The following is a 15,361-nucleotide window of genomic DNA, read 5'->3' as shown; positions in this document are numbered from 1 at the left end:
TATGTATTGTTGATGATGAAATACATATCTGCACAAATGACTTTATGTGTTAGTAAACTAAGTAAATTGAAATGTAAATTGTCAAAATTGTAATTATTGTCATATATTAGTTTGTTTATTGTTAATCTGACTGTTCATTGTTACAATAGTTCCTTGTAACAACATGTTACAGGTAACTAAGCCAATGCGATCTTTATTGGGGTACAGTAGGCTATAAATACGTCATTATGCTAGTATAACAAGCAAAGTGTTGTTCAAGCTAAATTAATTTCAGCTTACAGAGAGATCCTTTTTACATGATTATGATTAAAAATATAATTTATTTGTCATGTTTTGTAATTATTGATTAGAATAATTTCAAATAATAAATTTTGATTCATTTTAATTATTTTCTATTTTTAAAACGTTTTTCCTAGGAAAAATATATACCAGTGCAGTTCTTGATAGAGAGAAAGTACAGTTATTTGAAATTCCTATTATTGCTGTTGATGGTGGTAATAAGATAAGTTATTCTATGGTTAGAGTAACAGTTACAGATGATAATGATAATACTCCACAATTTGTAGCATCTCAATATAAAGCAACATTAGCAGCAAATACAACTATTGGAACCACAATTTTAAAGGTTTGTAATTATTTATTCTTTTATCATGAACTTGGTTTTGTATCTTATAGGGTTCTGGAGCCTTTCTGCCAGAAGGTATTTGGCTGTTATGGAAGTATTGTAAATTATTATAGGATCAGAGGCATAAGTTGATATGATGCGTAATGGGAAAGACAGGTCTAATATGGAGAGACTTCCAGGAGTGTATGCAGTACCACTTAGGGATAACTGTTTTGATAAGGACTTAGTATACGTGGGATTGACGAAGCGTGCTATTGGGTCAGATTGAAGGAGCATTTGCACGACATACAAACTAGTAAATGCTCCACCTCGTTATCAACCTACGCCTTGGGTCCTGACATTACAGAGGACTTATCGAAAGCTAGATTGATTGTCACCACAACGCACGTAGACCATCTCAAATGGTTGGAACAGATGAAGATTTATAAGGCTTACAGTACTTCCTCATCCATCAATTCTAGAGATGAGATCATGCTTTCCTTGGCTTGGCAGACCCGAATGCATACGGAGCTTTAACAGTATCTTTTACATAAAGGATGGTTTGTGGAGGAGCTAGGGAAGCATTTATGATTTGTTTTCTGGGATGCCTTGTGACATCGATATTTTTTAAAATAACATTCAGGTCTAACATCATCACATCAGTCTATCGTAAACCATCAGCAGTATCCACCTATATACCAATTGGCTCATGTGACCCCATTCAGTACAAGATGGCTGCCTTTTGGGCTTTAGTTAGAAGGGCATACTCGTATTTGTCTATGCAAATAGCACTCAATGAAGAGTTAAACCGCATAGATGGGATAGCCGAAACACATGGGTACTGCAATCTAATATAAAGAATCTCTGAATGCCACAAACGAGCAATGGAGACCTCCAATATTCCGATTGTAAATCAGAGCGAATTTTTCTCTGTCATGTTATCTTACATTTATAGTTCAAAATAATTTATTGTGATTAGGGAGCTTATTATTAGACTGATAATACTGGTGAAAGACATTGAATCAACTACATGAAAAAGTTTTTGTGCTAATAGCAACTTATTAGTGAAACCAGTAACTTTCATCGTCATTTACAAAGATTTACATATACAAGAAAATTATCACTTATTTTATGCACACTATTATATTTATATTATCTTATGATAAACTATTTACCATTTTTTAAACAAAGCTGCAAAGAAGAATCTTTTGACAATACCATGTGTAAAATTTTGCAAACATATTCAACTTCACACATATTTACCATGGAGGCAGCCATCTTTGTTGCAGCAAGAAAAGCAACTGAATACATATTGCCAGAGCACTACACATGCAGTAATCCTTGTAACTTACTGGTTTATACATCATATTGTGGGATAAGCAGGGAACCAGGGGTCAATCCTTCCTGACCACTTAATATGTGCGGGCTGGTAAAACCTGATCTCCTTGTCGGTTGAATGGCATAGGAGGGCAAAACACGAGTGGAGAGGTCGCAAGCACGTGGACGGGTGTCTTCACAGGAAAAGGATCGACAGGTCGATAGGTTAACAAATAGAACATTTATTGATTAAGTAAAGTTAACATAGAAAGATCAGTTACATGTCTATTGACTAACTATTACTCAAGTACATGCGGTTAAATGCGGTTTACAATTTTTAAAAAGGAAGCTATGAATTATGTATATTCCATTCTAGGGAGACAGATCACAGAGTTATAATAAATATCTCTATGTGAGACTGGACGGTATGGTTGAAGTATGGCGGTCACCGACAGTATGGAAGATCTGCTGTTGAATGTCTTCTCCGATGGGATTTGAGCCCGAAGCATGGAGGTTGACTGGCACAAGTACAATAATAATTTCCGTGTGCTGACACGTGCTAAGCTTCTGGTAGTGCGAGCTTTCATAGCATTAGTGTGGAAAGGCAGTTCATTGTTGATGATGACTTGCAGTTCTTGACAGCTAAGTGTCAACATTCCCACCCAACTGTTGATAGTTGAAGGAGGATGTTTACAATAATTTCAAACGTCAAAAAAAAAAAAAAGAGAGAAAGTTTCCTTTCATTTACAAAATAACTGCTAAACTCTGCATCTCACAATATGTATATATTAGTGATGCAACGAATATTTGGTTACCATTTGGTATTCATCCTATTTGGCCTATTTTTTGCTATTCTGCCAAATACTGAATACTCAAAAACAGGAGTAAGAAATAACAAAATCACAGTAAATGAATCATTTTGGTATTTACATTTAATGTTATCGGGTTAGTGTTGTTTGTTTATATTTGTATATAACTTACGACTTGCACAAAATAAAAAACAAAATAATATTAGTTACATGTATTCACAATTTATAATTACAAAGATCAGCACACGTACACACCTATTTGTTCGAGAATCATTGCACATCTGAGGGTCTGACACTGCCCATCCTTTTTTTTAAGCGCTTGTCTTTGACCATTGATCTTTGGTATACATCGGCTCCAGGGAACTGGTATACATCGGCTCCACAAAAAGATCAATCCAACAAAGGGTCAAAGAACATAGGTATGATATAAGCCATCAACGGTGTACCACCGCCTTGTCAACCTATGCCACAGATCCAGAAATACACGCTGACCTGAACAACGCCAGATTGATAAACTCAGCATTGCAAACAGATGACATCAGGGTCCTAGAGGCCCTAGAAATATACAGGGCCGGACGCACTGGAAAATGCATAAACACCAAAGACGGCAACACTCTGTCGCACGCGTGGCGTTACGTGTGTGACGAATACGAAAAAGGCAACGCGTCATAGCGCACGCGTAGAATCAAATTATATTCGAATATTTTGAAAGTTCCTTGAGAAATTAATTCAAAAAATTGGAATCCTGCTCTGATTTATTCTTTTGTTCGAATAACCTGAGGCAGTCCTCGGTGAGGACGAAAACGTTTGTTTGGACGATCAAGAAGTACTGGATATTAAGGTTAAACGAAGTGAGTGTGTATTAAGTTAACCAGTATTTAAGTCAAGTAGATGTGGTAGTTTATATATTTTATATAATTATGATGTCAGTAGAATTAAAATTATTTTATAATTTACAAAAGTACAAAAAATTTTAAAATAAATTTAAAATTTCTTCATATTTTTTTTTTTTTTGCACTTTTTAAACATTGCAGTCTTATGACAGATTCAATCTTTATCTTAAGATTCTTACCCATCTCACTATGCAAATTTCATTTTAAAAATTTTTACTTGTGTTGGTGGCTTCAGAAAGGTCAACTCTACCTTTAGATTGTTATATTCTTGAGGTGTGAAAAGGGACAAAGTCTGACAAAACTTTTGATTTATTTTAATGTTATTTCTGTTTTTATGAAAAGCCAAAACAATATTTGAGTATTATTTTGGCTTTTTACTAACAGTAACTTCATAATGTTAAAAGTTACCTTTTAATAAACAAAATTTGAGCAGTTGATTATATTTTGTTACGTTTTAATAAAAGGAAGAATTATTATGTGATTTATTTTTAGGTTTTTGCTGTCGATGTTGATGACAGACCATCAGGATCATTAAATTTCAGTATCTATGATGGTAACATTTCTTCTAATACTGAAATATTTGGAATAACATCCACAAATGGTGAAATTTATCTCAAGAAGAAAATAGCTGATTTTGGTAAATATGATATATTAATATAAAACTTTCCTATAAAAGTATGCACAGTATTGAAGGCTAAATACAATAGAAATTTTTAGTTTTCTGAATAAAAAAACATCTTTGAAGTATTCTAATCTTTATTTTACAAAGAAAATTGGGTTAATGTTACCTTAGGTTCCGAGATGGCGACTGGGGAAATTTTTCCCTACGTTGGAGACTGCGACGGGGAAAAAATTTTTCCCTCGATTCAAGATGGCCGCGTTTCCGGCCGCCATGTTGAATTTCTCTGCAGACGCCGCAGACGTTAACCGAAATAACCAGAAAAAAAAAAAAAGAATTTTTTTACTCACTTTTCGATGGCGGTTGCCTACTTCTTCCTACTTTTTTTTCCTTTCCGATCCATTCTTTTTTCGGTTTTGCCAGCTTGGATACTTTCCTTTTCTCTTGGTGCGGCTCTTTTCTTCCCTGTTCTTTTCGATTCGGCTGCTCTTTTATTGGTCGATTGGCATTTCCCTCCGTTTGATTTATTACTACTTGGCCATATAAACGACAGAATGCAACCCCAAGAAATGTGGCCAAATTTACTTTTAAATGTTCCTTCAAAGGCAGAAGTCTTCGTTCCGCATTTACTACATCGCAAGAAACAGCTTTCTCTATTACTCCGATGATATAATTTGCATTTAGAATCGCACGGAATGCAAACGGACTCGGTCGGTTGTATGCCTAATTTTACAGCAAATTTCGGAAATTCCAATGCGTTATCGATACAGGGAGGCAAACCTAGCTCCAAGAAGTCGTCTTCCATTAACTTGTAGAAATCACGGGTGGTGCAACGCGACCGAAATTTGTCGTTGAAACTCAAATCGGCAAAACTACTCATTATCGAATAATTTGCAATAAACTAAACGCGGGGAGGTGGTGAGGAAAAAAAATGAAATATCGTAACCAGAAAAAAAACAGCAATTATTCCAATATGCAATTCGTTGCAACACTGCAGTAAACGATTCCAACTGGAAACTAGTCGATTTGCATAAAATTGCATTGAAATGAACAGAAATCACATCACAGATCGAGCATTTGCATATTCGTTCGTAACACCACTACGAATTACCCGCTGATATTACTCTCGCACGACGTCACGAAAAGGCTCCCTCTACCGTCGCAAATTTACACACGACCGTCGCCGTTTCGAAATTACAGGATACTCGGCAACGTCGATCTCAGGGTCGAAACCGAACGGGGAAAAATTCTCAACGGTGTCGACGTCACGACTCTAGGGAAAAAATTTTTCCTCGCCGCAGTCGCCAAGATAGGGAAAAATTCTCACCACCGCCATCTCGGAACCTAAGGTAACATTAACCGAAAATTGTTTTGTTTTGAAATAGTCTTTATTAACAAAATAATTAAATATTTAAGTATTACAACAAATTGTGTATAAATACTTAGTTAAAAAATTGTTTTGTACCATCATTAAGTATTACTAAAAAATTTTAATGGCTGTTTCATAACCAAGTAATAGTATTTTTCATGTAATATTTTCGAGATTCAATTTGAATTTTATTTTGGAACAAAAATTTGAAACAATTAGACTTGGTTTACAGTGAATATATACATTAAAATATATTAATCAAAACAAAAAAGTTTTGATTAATATAATATAATATATTTAATTAGTAAGAAATTGAAAAATGAAGATAAAGATTAAACTTGTAAAACACACTTCCAATAATACCAAATCTAAAAGGTAATAGAAGAAAATTATAAAGTTGACTGTTAAATTTAATATTTCATAAATTAACAAAAAAAATTTTTTATTATAGGAATAAATTAATAAACACAATCACAAAGTTAAAAATACTTAGATATAGCATACAATACTAATAATATAATAACAAATATAACTAACAGATAAAATTACAATTCAGTAAGTTGTTATATTTGATGATACTATTGCATTATCCTTATCAGTTCACAACAGCATGAACTCTCTTGGCTGACTTTAATTTATGATAAAAAGTGATCCAAAATTAGGAGTCAGTAGAACAAATGAAAACACACATGCTCCATAATATATATATATAATACATATGTTACTGATTATTTTTCTCAATCTGAAAAGGCTTTGCTATAACAATATTAATAGAATAAAGTTTAAAATCAACAACTGTAGTGCCTTTGACCGGTGTGCTTCTCTCCTCTTTCTCTGTAAAACGCAAACGTTTTCGAACCTCGTTGGTTCTTCCTCAGGCGTAACGGAATTCTGTTCTACAAAATTTAAATATCCCGTCGAAGTTGACCGTTGATTTAGAAAAAATTTGCATTCTGGAATGCTGTCGCGTGTAGCCGATGTCGTCATATTAGACTTGCGCGATGTGAGTATAGCGCTACGTCAGGGATCTGTTGAGAAAGGCTTCCCAAGCCGATGATAAGATGATCTCCTTTTTAAAATTGATGCAGTGCGTGTTACTGCGGGTGTTGAGTAAGATGTATATAGCTTCAAGCCATTTGAGGTGATCTTGTCGAAACGTGGGGTGAATGATTGCGGCACGGGTGAAAAGAGGCTCTATTTCTGGATCGGATGAATAGACTGCTAGGGCGGTGTTTTGTCTATGGTGTAATATGTCCGCTTTGTGCTCCTTGATCCTCGTCTGTATGTTGCGTTTGGTGGATCCGATGTAGATGGCTTCGCTGTTGTCTCTGTTGTTGGCGATGGGTATAGAGTATATTCTCGGAAGTCTGTTTTTATCTGGAGCGTCTTTTCCGTTCCTAAGCCACTCAAAAATCGTTGGACATCTCCTGAAAGCTAAGCGGATATCTTTTTTCTTCGCTATTTGGTAGTATATGGTTTTCAGTGCCAGATTGTAGGTGATCGGTATATATTTAGGTGGGGAACCATTGGAAGGAGGGGTGTGGGTAGAAAGAAGCCGTAGTGCTTCAAAGTTGTTTTTGCATGCAATGTTGTGATATCCGTGTTGTTTAGCTATATTCTTAATGTGCCGCATTTCCAACGATTTTCGTTGGAAATGCGGCACATCGAAAATCGTTGTGCCGCATGCCCAACGATTTTCGAGTGGCTAGGAACGGAAAAGACGCTCCAGATAAAAACAGACTTTTGGGAATATACTCTATACCTATCGCCGACCACAGAGACAACAGCGAAGCCATCTACATCGGATTCACCAAACGCAACATACAGACAAGGATCAAGGAGCACAAAGCGGACATATTACTCCATAGACAAAACACCGCCCTAGCAGTCTATTCATCCGATCCAGAAATAGAGCCTCTTTTCACCCGTGCCGCAATCATTCACCCCACGTTTCGACAAGATCACCTCAAATGGCTTGAAGCTATATACATCTTACTCAACACCCGCAGTATCACGCACTGCATCAATTTTAAAAAGGAGATCATCTTATCATCGGCTTGGGAAGCCTTTCTCAACAGATCCCTGACGTAGCGCTATACTCACATCGCGCAAGTCTAATATGACGACATCGGCTACACGCGACAGCATTCCAGAATGCAAATTTTTTCTAAATCAACGGTCAACTTCGACGAGATATTTAAATTTTGTAGAACAGAATTCCGTTACGCCTGAGGAAGAACCAACGAGGTTCGAAAACGTTTGCGTTTTACAGAGAATAATGTTTCTAATCAAATGAATAGAATATTTTGCTTTTTTCAAAAATCCTCAAAATTACACTACATTAGTGCAACGAAAGAGATCTCACAAATGGGGTTTAGTAACATAAGGATGATTACTAGAAAGCTTGCAGTTTAGTAATAGAAAATTTTCATCAATTGTGAGATGAGACCAATTTTATCTGTTTACTTGCAAACACCTAGGAATTATTTCTTCTTTGAAACCGTGTTTTGTTGATTGTTGGACTATGAACACAAAGTTGAGTTTTAATTAAACACTTGGCTTTATTTCCATATTTATTTAGTTGATGTCACTCCAATGAGATGGCAGTATTATTTTCTTGATGGAATTCGCCGTTTCTGTAATTGAAATTTTCTATTTCTTCTTACAGAAACGGCGAATTCCATCAAGAAAATAATACGGCCATCTCATTGGAGTGACATCAACTAAATAAAGATGGAAATAAAGCCAAGTGTTTAATTAAAACTCAACTTTGGGTTCATAGTCCACCTAGGAATTAATAAATATCACCTCTAAGCCTTTGGATTTGCAGTATAGTTCAAATGTAGTAAATGAACAAACGTTTTTGATCCTTTATCCAGAATCTGTTTTAGGTTCTTATCATTCTGATTGTGGAATGCCAAGAATTTCGAATGTTTCAAATACAAACTGCTTAAATTTGTTAAATGCATTGATAACACAGATTTAAAAGATTGTACCCTATAACTGTATTTTAATGCTGCAGCTGATCATTGAGGGAATAATATGTAATTATTGATGCAGATGATCTTCACGTGCATATCACCATGCTTGAGATATTGTGTAGCTTTCCTTGACGTTTATACAGTTCCCCAATTTGCATACCTTGTAAATTTTGAGTGTTTCCAAGGACCTGATGTGGTCTGTCTGGAAGGATTTCTTTATAATGCTGGTGTTGTCCAAGTCAGCCTCTACATCGAGGTTGGTGGCGTATGTTGCCAGGGCAGTGGTGTATCTTTTTTTTTGCGATGTTGTATTTGTTTTCTTTAATTTTTTTTTGTATAGACTGTTTGGTCAATCCAATGTATACCAAATTTCTCTAGAACCTATGGTTCTAATTAAGACACTATACACTCCTGGTGCCCTCAAACTATCAGGTGTCTTTAGCATTCTTCAATAGGGAGTAAATTGTTTGTCCTCTTGTAAGCTATTTTTGTGCCCTTCTTTTGCACTATTCCTTTATATAGGAAATGTAAGTTTTTGTTATATTCTATCACTGTCTATTTTGCATTGGGGTCCTGATCAGGTATCTTGTTGGATTCTCCCTGATCTGTGGAGGTATGTTGCCCACTCTGTGGTCTATAGAAGTTCTGAGCTAAATTCCTAATTATGTTTCTATTGTATCCGTGACTTATGATGTCTTCTAGGTGTTCAAGTTCCTTGATTATGTCCTTTCATCTAAAATTGTGTGTGAACAAACATTTTGTTAATGCCTTGAATGCCACCACCTTATAGGAATATGGGTCTCTGCCAGTATGTATAAGGGACAAAAGCTGGGCTTGTAGTATACTTCAGTCTCTATTTTGCCATTCTTGAGCCATATGATCATGTCCAGAAAATTAATACTGGCTGTAGACATCTGATCTATTTTTATAGTGAGTCCATACAGATTGTTATTCATGCCGTCTAGAAAATTGTTAATCCTCGGCTCGCTTTTCCAAAAGACTATTACATTATCTATATATCTCTGGTATAAAATGATTTTATGTGTTAAACTTTCGATGACCTCCCTCTCTAATTGCTGTAGTATTAGTTCACATAGATTGCTTGAGAGAGGGCTCCCCATGGGTACCCCTCTTTTTACAAGTATGTTGTGTTGTCAAACTTAAATATCGAATTGTAGCACATGAGGTGTGTAAGCTCAAGGACTTGTTTGCATTGTGCTAGTAAGTTGTACTTGGCCAGTAAGAAGTCTCTAAGGGCACAAAAGCACAGCTACGGCTTAATGGCAGGATATAGTGCTTCAAAATCAAGCACCATGATGTGGGTGTTCTCAATTATTTGTGTCTTCACCACTGTGTCTATTAGCTCTTTGGAGTCTCTCATTGATAAGGGGGAATCTTTCAGATGTTCTGCGACTATTTGGTGTACTTTATTTTCCAGAATCTTATTGGGAGATCTGGCTTTATCTAGGATTGGTCTGAGGGATTGTGTAGGTTTGTGTGTTTTTACAAAAGCAAAGAGCCTAGGTGTGTCCAGAGATGCCACCACTGTCGTTTTTAGTCCCTGCTTTCTGGCAAGAGGCGAGCTAGTGAAACATACAACCCAGGTTTGAAGTTTATCAACATAGCTCTCCATCACATTCAGTGTCTACTATGTACTGTCTCATCATTATCTTGTATGCTGCCTCCTTGAGAAGAACTAGTGTTCTGCTTTTATCTGCTTTCAGTAAAACAATATGCTCATTGGCTAACCACTTTCTGGTCCTTGCCTCCATATGTTTGCTCCTTGATTTTTGTGGTTGATAGAGCATATTCTTGTGGCTGCTCTTTATCTGTAGTGTTCCTTATGGACGTCATCCAAGCCACAGACCAGCCTTTCAATATCTGGCATCACCGTTTCAAGTTGGGGTCTTGTTGAGCCTGGAGTATACATCAGACTGTGCGATACCGCTTCAATTAGGAAATCCGGGGGTTTGATGCCATCCCAGCCTACCAGTGGGGTGAAGGGTGCATTCTTTTTGCAAGGTTTTTGTTTATTTGTTATCCACTCCAATTTTTTCCTGTGTCTTAGTGTGAGAACTGGGGGGGTAGAGAAGGAAACACTAAACCCCTCTTATCGGCAATGGGATGGCCAAGCTTGTTCACAGTGTCTAGGGATGGTGTAAGTCAAGCGTGAGTGGGAGGGTCAGTGAGGTCGTCGATAAGGTGTTGGCAATATACGAATGTAATCAACCATTTAATCAGACAGAACAAGTTTAATAAACAAACAAAAATGAGATTACTCTGGAAGGATAAACACAAATGATAGCTGATTGACAAGAGTCAAGACTGACATAGAATAACGGGAAATTAATTCTGTAACGCAGCTAAGCTATCTTAAAGGTTAAGTAAACCAAGAAAGAGAATTTACATAAAGTCAAAAAAACATGATATCTTGATAAGCATTCAGGTGACAGAGTATAGGGCTTGTGGTCAAGGTGGAGGACAGGAACAAGGTCCAGTACAGGTTAAAAAGCTAGTTTACTTATTTCAGTACAGGTTTTTGGTGCTCACCTCGACAATCTGGTGTGAGTCCTTTTTGTAGGTTTTAGCGGGGGGAGAACTATCATGTGATCTTTGATTTAATAGCTCGGAGTTTGAGCCATGTCTGGGTCCAACTGACACAGGATGTCACAGACTGGACGGTTTGGTCTGATTGTTGATACTTTCCTTTGGTGTTACAACTCTCCTTACCTCATAAATTTATTTTGATAGGTCTCCATCATTAATAATCATACGTTTAGACTGTGGTTTTAAATAAGTCCCAGCATTCTACGGATTGTTGATGGGAACAGCTAGGTGAATGATGTTATTTATGAGGGTGTCATGGTGGAGAGAGAAGAAAAATGAAAGTTTCCCGTTTCTGGTGGTCAATGATTATCTAAATAATTAACACGATCTTGCTTTTTCTAATTAATTAAAATGCAGATCAGGGGGTCAAATTCTCATATTTGTGTTAAATTTTGTGTCAGGACTTCTTGAAAGAAGGTCACTTTTCTGTTTTCTTCATATAGATATGGCTGGTTGCATTCAAATAAATCATTCTCCACTTTGAAAACCTTATCCAAAATGGAGTATACATTCTTTCTAGATGTTCTAATAGTTTTTCTCAAGCATAACATTCTTAGTTTCAGAATTAAGGATTTGCACCCCTTCAGCAAACATATTCTGTATATCGACATGGGATAAACGTTGTTCTTCTTGCATTCCAATAGAAATTCTAGTTTTGCTCTTGCTTTTGTTAGGGTCAATGTAAATTTCTTGTATGTCCTAGCTGGCATAGCTATTTTATACAACTTTGTAGAGAAATTACCAGTACTAGTACTAATAAGTATCACCTCTAAGTCTTTGGATTTTTGGTACCAGTTCAAATGTAGTAAATGAACAAATGTTTTCAGTCCTTTATCCAGAATGTTTCAGGTTCTTATCGTTCCGATTGTGGAATGCCAAGAAATTATTATTCCCTCAACAGCATTAAAATACAGTTATGGGGTATGATCTTTCAAATCTGTACTATCAATTCACTTAACAGATTTAAGCAATTTGTATTTGAAAACATTTGGAATTCTTGGCTAAATAAATTTCCTGGATAAATTAGTATGAAATAACAATAAAATAATAAGATAAACATTTACATGACATTAGTAAATTTAGAATTACAGCAAATAGGTAATACCATGGCAACATAAATGTTAAACACCTAAATTTTTACAAAGTGATACCCAAATTCTTGGAAGATGTAGATTTATTACATGATTTTGTTCTTTCAATAAATAATGCCTCCCAGATAAAAGTAACTTTTTCATAAACAGTGCATTAGCAGTGAAGTCTCATTTTATCTTGGCACACATTTCCTTTCCACCACATTCCTAGAAAGTTCTGTAGTGCACTTGTTGTTATGGTCATCATTCTGGTGTTCAGTAAGACAGATTTGCAATTTTCTTGTTGTAGCCCCAATGTAAAAAATATTTGCATCACTATCTGGCTGTTGTAATAGAATCCAATAAACTCTTGAATTTTTTAGTGTGGGAAACATCTCTGTCATTGCAGAGGGACCTGCACAAGGTTATTTGCAGTTTAATTGGAAGAATAAACCAAAATTTTTAAGAATATATTTCTTAAAAATTTCGGTGATGCATAATGAACTTTTTTAAAAATTTTAGTGTTTCAAAGTTATGTTCTTCACCTGAAAATGATATTGATAAAAATGTCGAGTTTGTGTATTGATGATAAAAAATGTTTAACACTGATAGACAATAGTTATTTCTTGTTTTAATGGATAATATTTTGGTATGGTGATTTAATTATTTTTATATTCACAATTATATTTAATTAATTTCTAAATAATTTATCAAGGGATGGTGCCTAATGCCTACCTCTATGTCACGTTACTTAACATTTAATGATTAATAATAGCATTAATATAGCCTGATATAATTCAGCATTCATTTGATCTCTCTTCTTAGTCCTATGCCCTTCAGAGGGTGTGGTGATATTACAAATTGACGGCTTTAATTGTATCTTTCCACTGCTTTCAGTGTTGTGCCGTATGGATCGCTTCATACATTGTATGACCTGTAATCATTATTACTTGGTCTGTCCATCTAATACAACATCTGCTTCTAGGACATTTGCCATTGATTTTTTCTTCTAGAATTTGTTTCTCAAATCCATTTTTGTATCTGAAAATATTACCCAAGAAGCGAAGGTAGGATTGGTATATTTTAGTGGTTAGGCGTGTTGTGATTTTCAGTTGATTTAGGATGGAGCAAATTGTTCGGTGCTCCATCCAAGAGATTCTCAGCATTTTTCTATATGTCCATGTTTCAAAGGAATCAAGTTTCTTCTGAGAAGTGGCATTTATGGTCCAGGTTTCTGAGGTATAAGTAGCAATTGGAAAAATTAGTGTTATTAAAAATAGTGATTGCAGAATATTTTCAAATTCTAAATAATTTAGAGGTTGCATTGCGAGCGAGGCAAATTCTGTGTTTAAATTCATTATCGCATCCTCCTCTATTTGTAAGAAGTGATCCAAGGTAAACAAATTCATTAACCATCTTATAGCTTGCAATTTCCTTAGTCTGTGTCAAGGAACGATCAATTATCATAACTTTCATTTTACTTCCATTAATCAGCAATCCATATTCCCTGCTCTCAGTTTCAAGGTGTTTTATAATATTAATATATTCAAGTTCTGATTCACTGGATGCTATAATAAGTGTATCATCAGCATATCTCAGGTTGTTAACTTTATGGCCTCTGATGGAAATGCCTCTGTCCCAGTTATCTAATACCCTTCTCATGATTATTTCACAATAAGCATTAAAGAGTAAAGGGAAAGTATACATCCTTGTCTTATACCAGCTTCACATGTAAATATATTAGACATAGTTTTGTTAACTCTTACTCTTGCAGAGTTATTCTCATATAAATTTCTGATCTTTGAAATAAGATGGTGCAGGACTTTTATGTTCTAGAGAGTGGGCCACAGTTTGTGTCATTTTACACAATCAAAGGATTTGGTATAGTCTACAAAACAAAAGTAAGCTTTGACATTAAATTCGTGAACTTTTTCAATGATTTGTCAAGTGTTCGAGATTTGTTCACAAGTTTCTTTACCAGGGATAAACCCTGATTGTTCTTCAGCTATTTCATGTAATAGGAAGGATTTTAAATGGTTATTAATTATTTGGAGCATTGCTGGCATGGTTAATTAGGCTGATAGTTCTGTAGTTACTACAGTCTGTTGGTGTACCTTTTTTATAAATTGGAATATTGATTTACACTATTCCTCTGGTCATCTCTCAGTTTCCCAAATTAAGGAGCAGATTTTATGAAATATGTCAACATCCAGTTCTCCCATTACTTTTAAAATTTTGGCAGTTATGTTGTCAGGTCCTGGAGCTTTGTGATTTCTTAATGTATTTATGGCTTTTTCTACCTCTGATTTAAGAATAGATGGTTCAACTTCCCCTGTTCATGCATTTTGAAGTTGATTATTATCATTTGTTTGTCCAGTGTCTTTATAAAGTTTCTCACAATACTTCCTCCAGACATCCACAATCCCTTCCGTATTGGTTATGATTTTTTTTCATCATTTTTAATTACAGTGGAATCTTGTTTAACGAGCATAATTCGTTCCAAAGTCCTACTCGTAATGCGAAACACTCATTAAGCGAAACAATTTTTCCCATAAAAATTAATGTAAAATATGATAATGCATTCCACGCCGAAAAATATACTCAAATATTTTATGTATAATGTTTATTCAAAGAAAATTATACAATAAATATTGTTAAGGAGCGTGAATCATCATCATCATTTCTTCTAGTGCGGATGAACCAACCTGAAATGCGAATTCGATTTGCAGAAAACAAAAAACAAATCGGATAATTTTTCTGATAAACACACCAAACAATATGCCAAATTCTTGGGATATGTAAAGGCTATAATTAAATATTGGAAATTAATTAATTTGACTAGAGGTGGGTGGATAGTTATATTTCCATCTCGTATTTACTCTAATAATTATAAATAATAAATTTTTAATTCAGATATTTCTGGAATTTAATTTGGAATTGGTCATTAAATTTAATACAAGATGGCAGCATAACTGCCTACCTTTAGTCAAATTAATTAATTTGTAATATGTAATTATAGCCTTTACATAGCCCAAGAATTTGACATATCATTTGGCATGTTTATTATATAACGGGCTATGGTTGTTGATGTT

The 15,361-nt window shown here is 35.1% G+C and overlaps 1 protein-coding gene across 1 annotated transcript in view; it reads left to right on the top strand.

Annotated features, from left to right (window-relative positions):
- LOC136981990 (fat-like cadherin-related tumor suppressor homolog) overlaps window positions 1-15,361 on the top strand; it is a 461,240-nt gene that overhangs the window by 247,228 nt on the left and 198,651 nt on the right. The window contains 2 exon segments of the mRNA XM_067278416.1: window positions 417-625; window positions 4,116-4,260. Of these exon segments, the coding sequence (XP_067134517.1) occupies window positions 417-625; window positions 4,116-4,260 (354 nt within the window).

The sequence above is a fragment of the Centruroides vittatus genome, unplaced genomic scaffold, assembly GCF_030686945.1.
Source record: "Centruroides vittatus isolate TY-2023 unplaced genomic scaffold, ASM3068694v2 contig_8, whole genome shotgun sequence".
NCBI classification, from domain to species: Eukaryota; Metazoa; Arthropoda; class Arachnida; order Scorpiones; family Buthidae; genus Centruroides; species Centruroides vittatus.
This window is presented reverse-complemented; position numbering and strand designations above follow the sequence as displayed.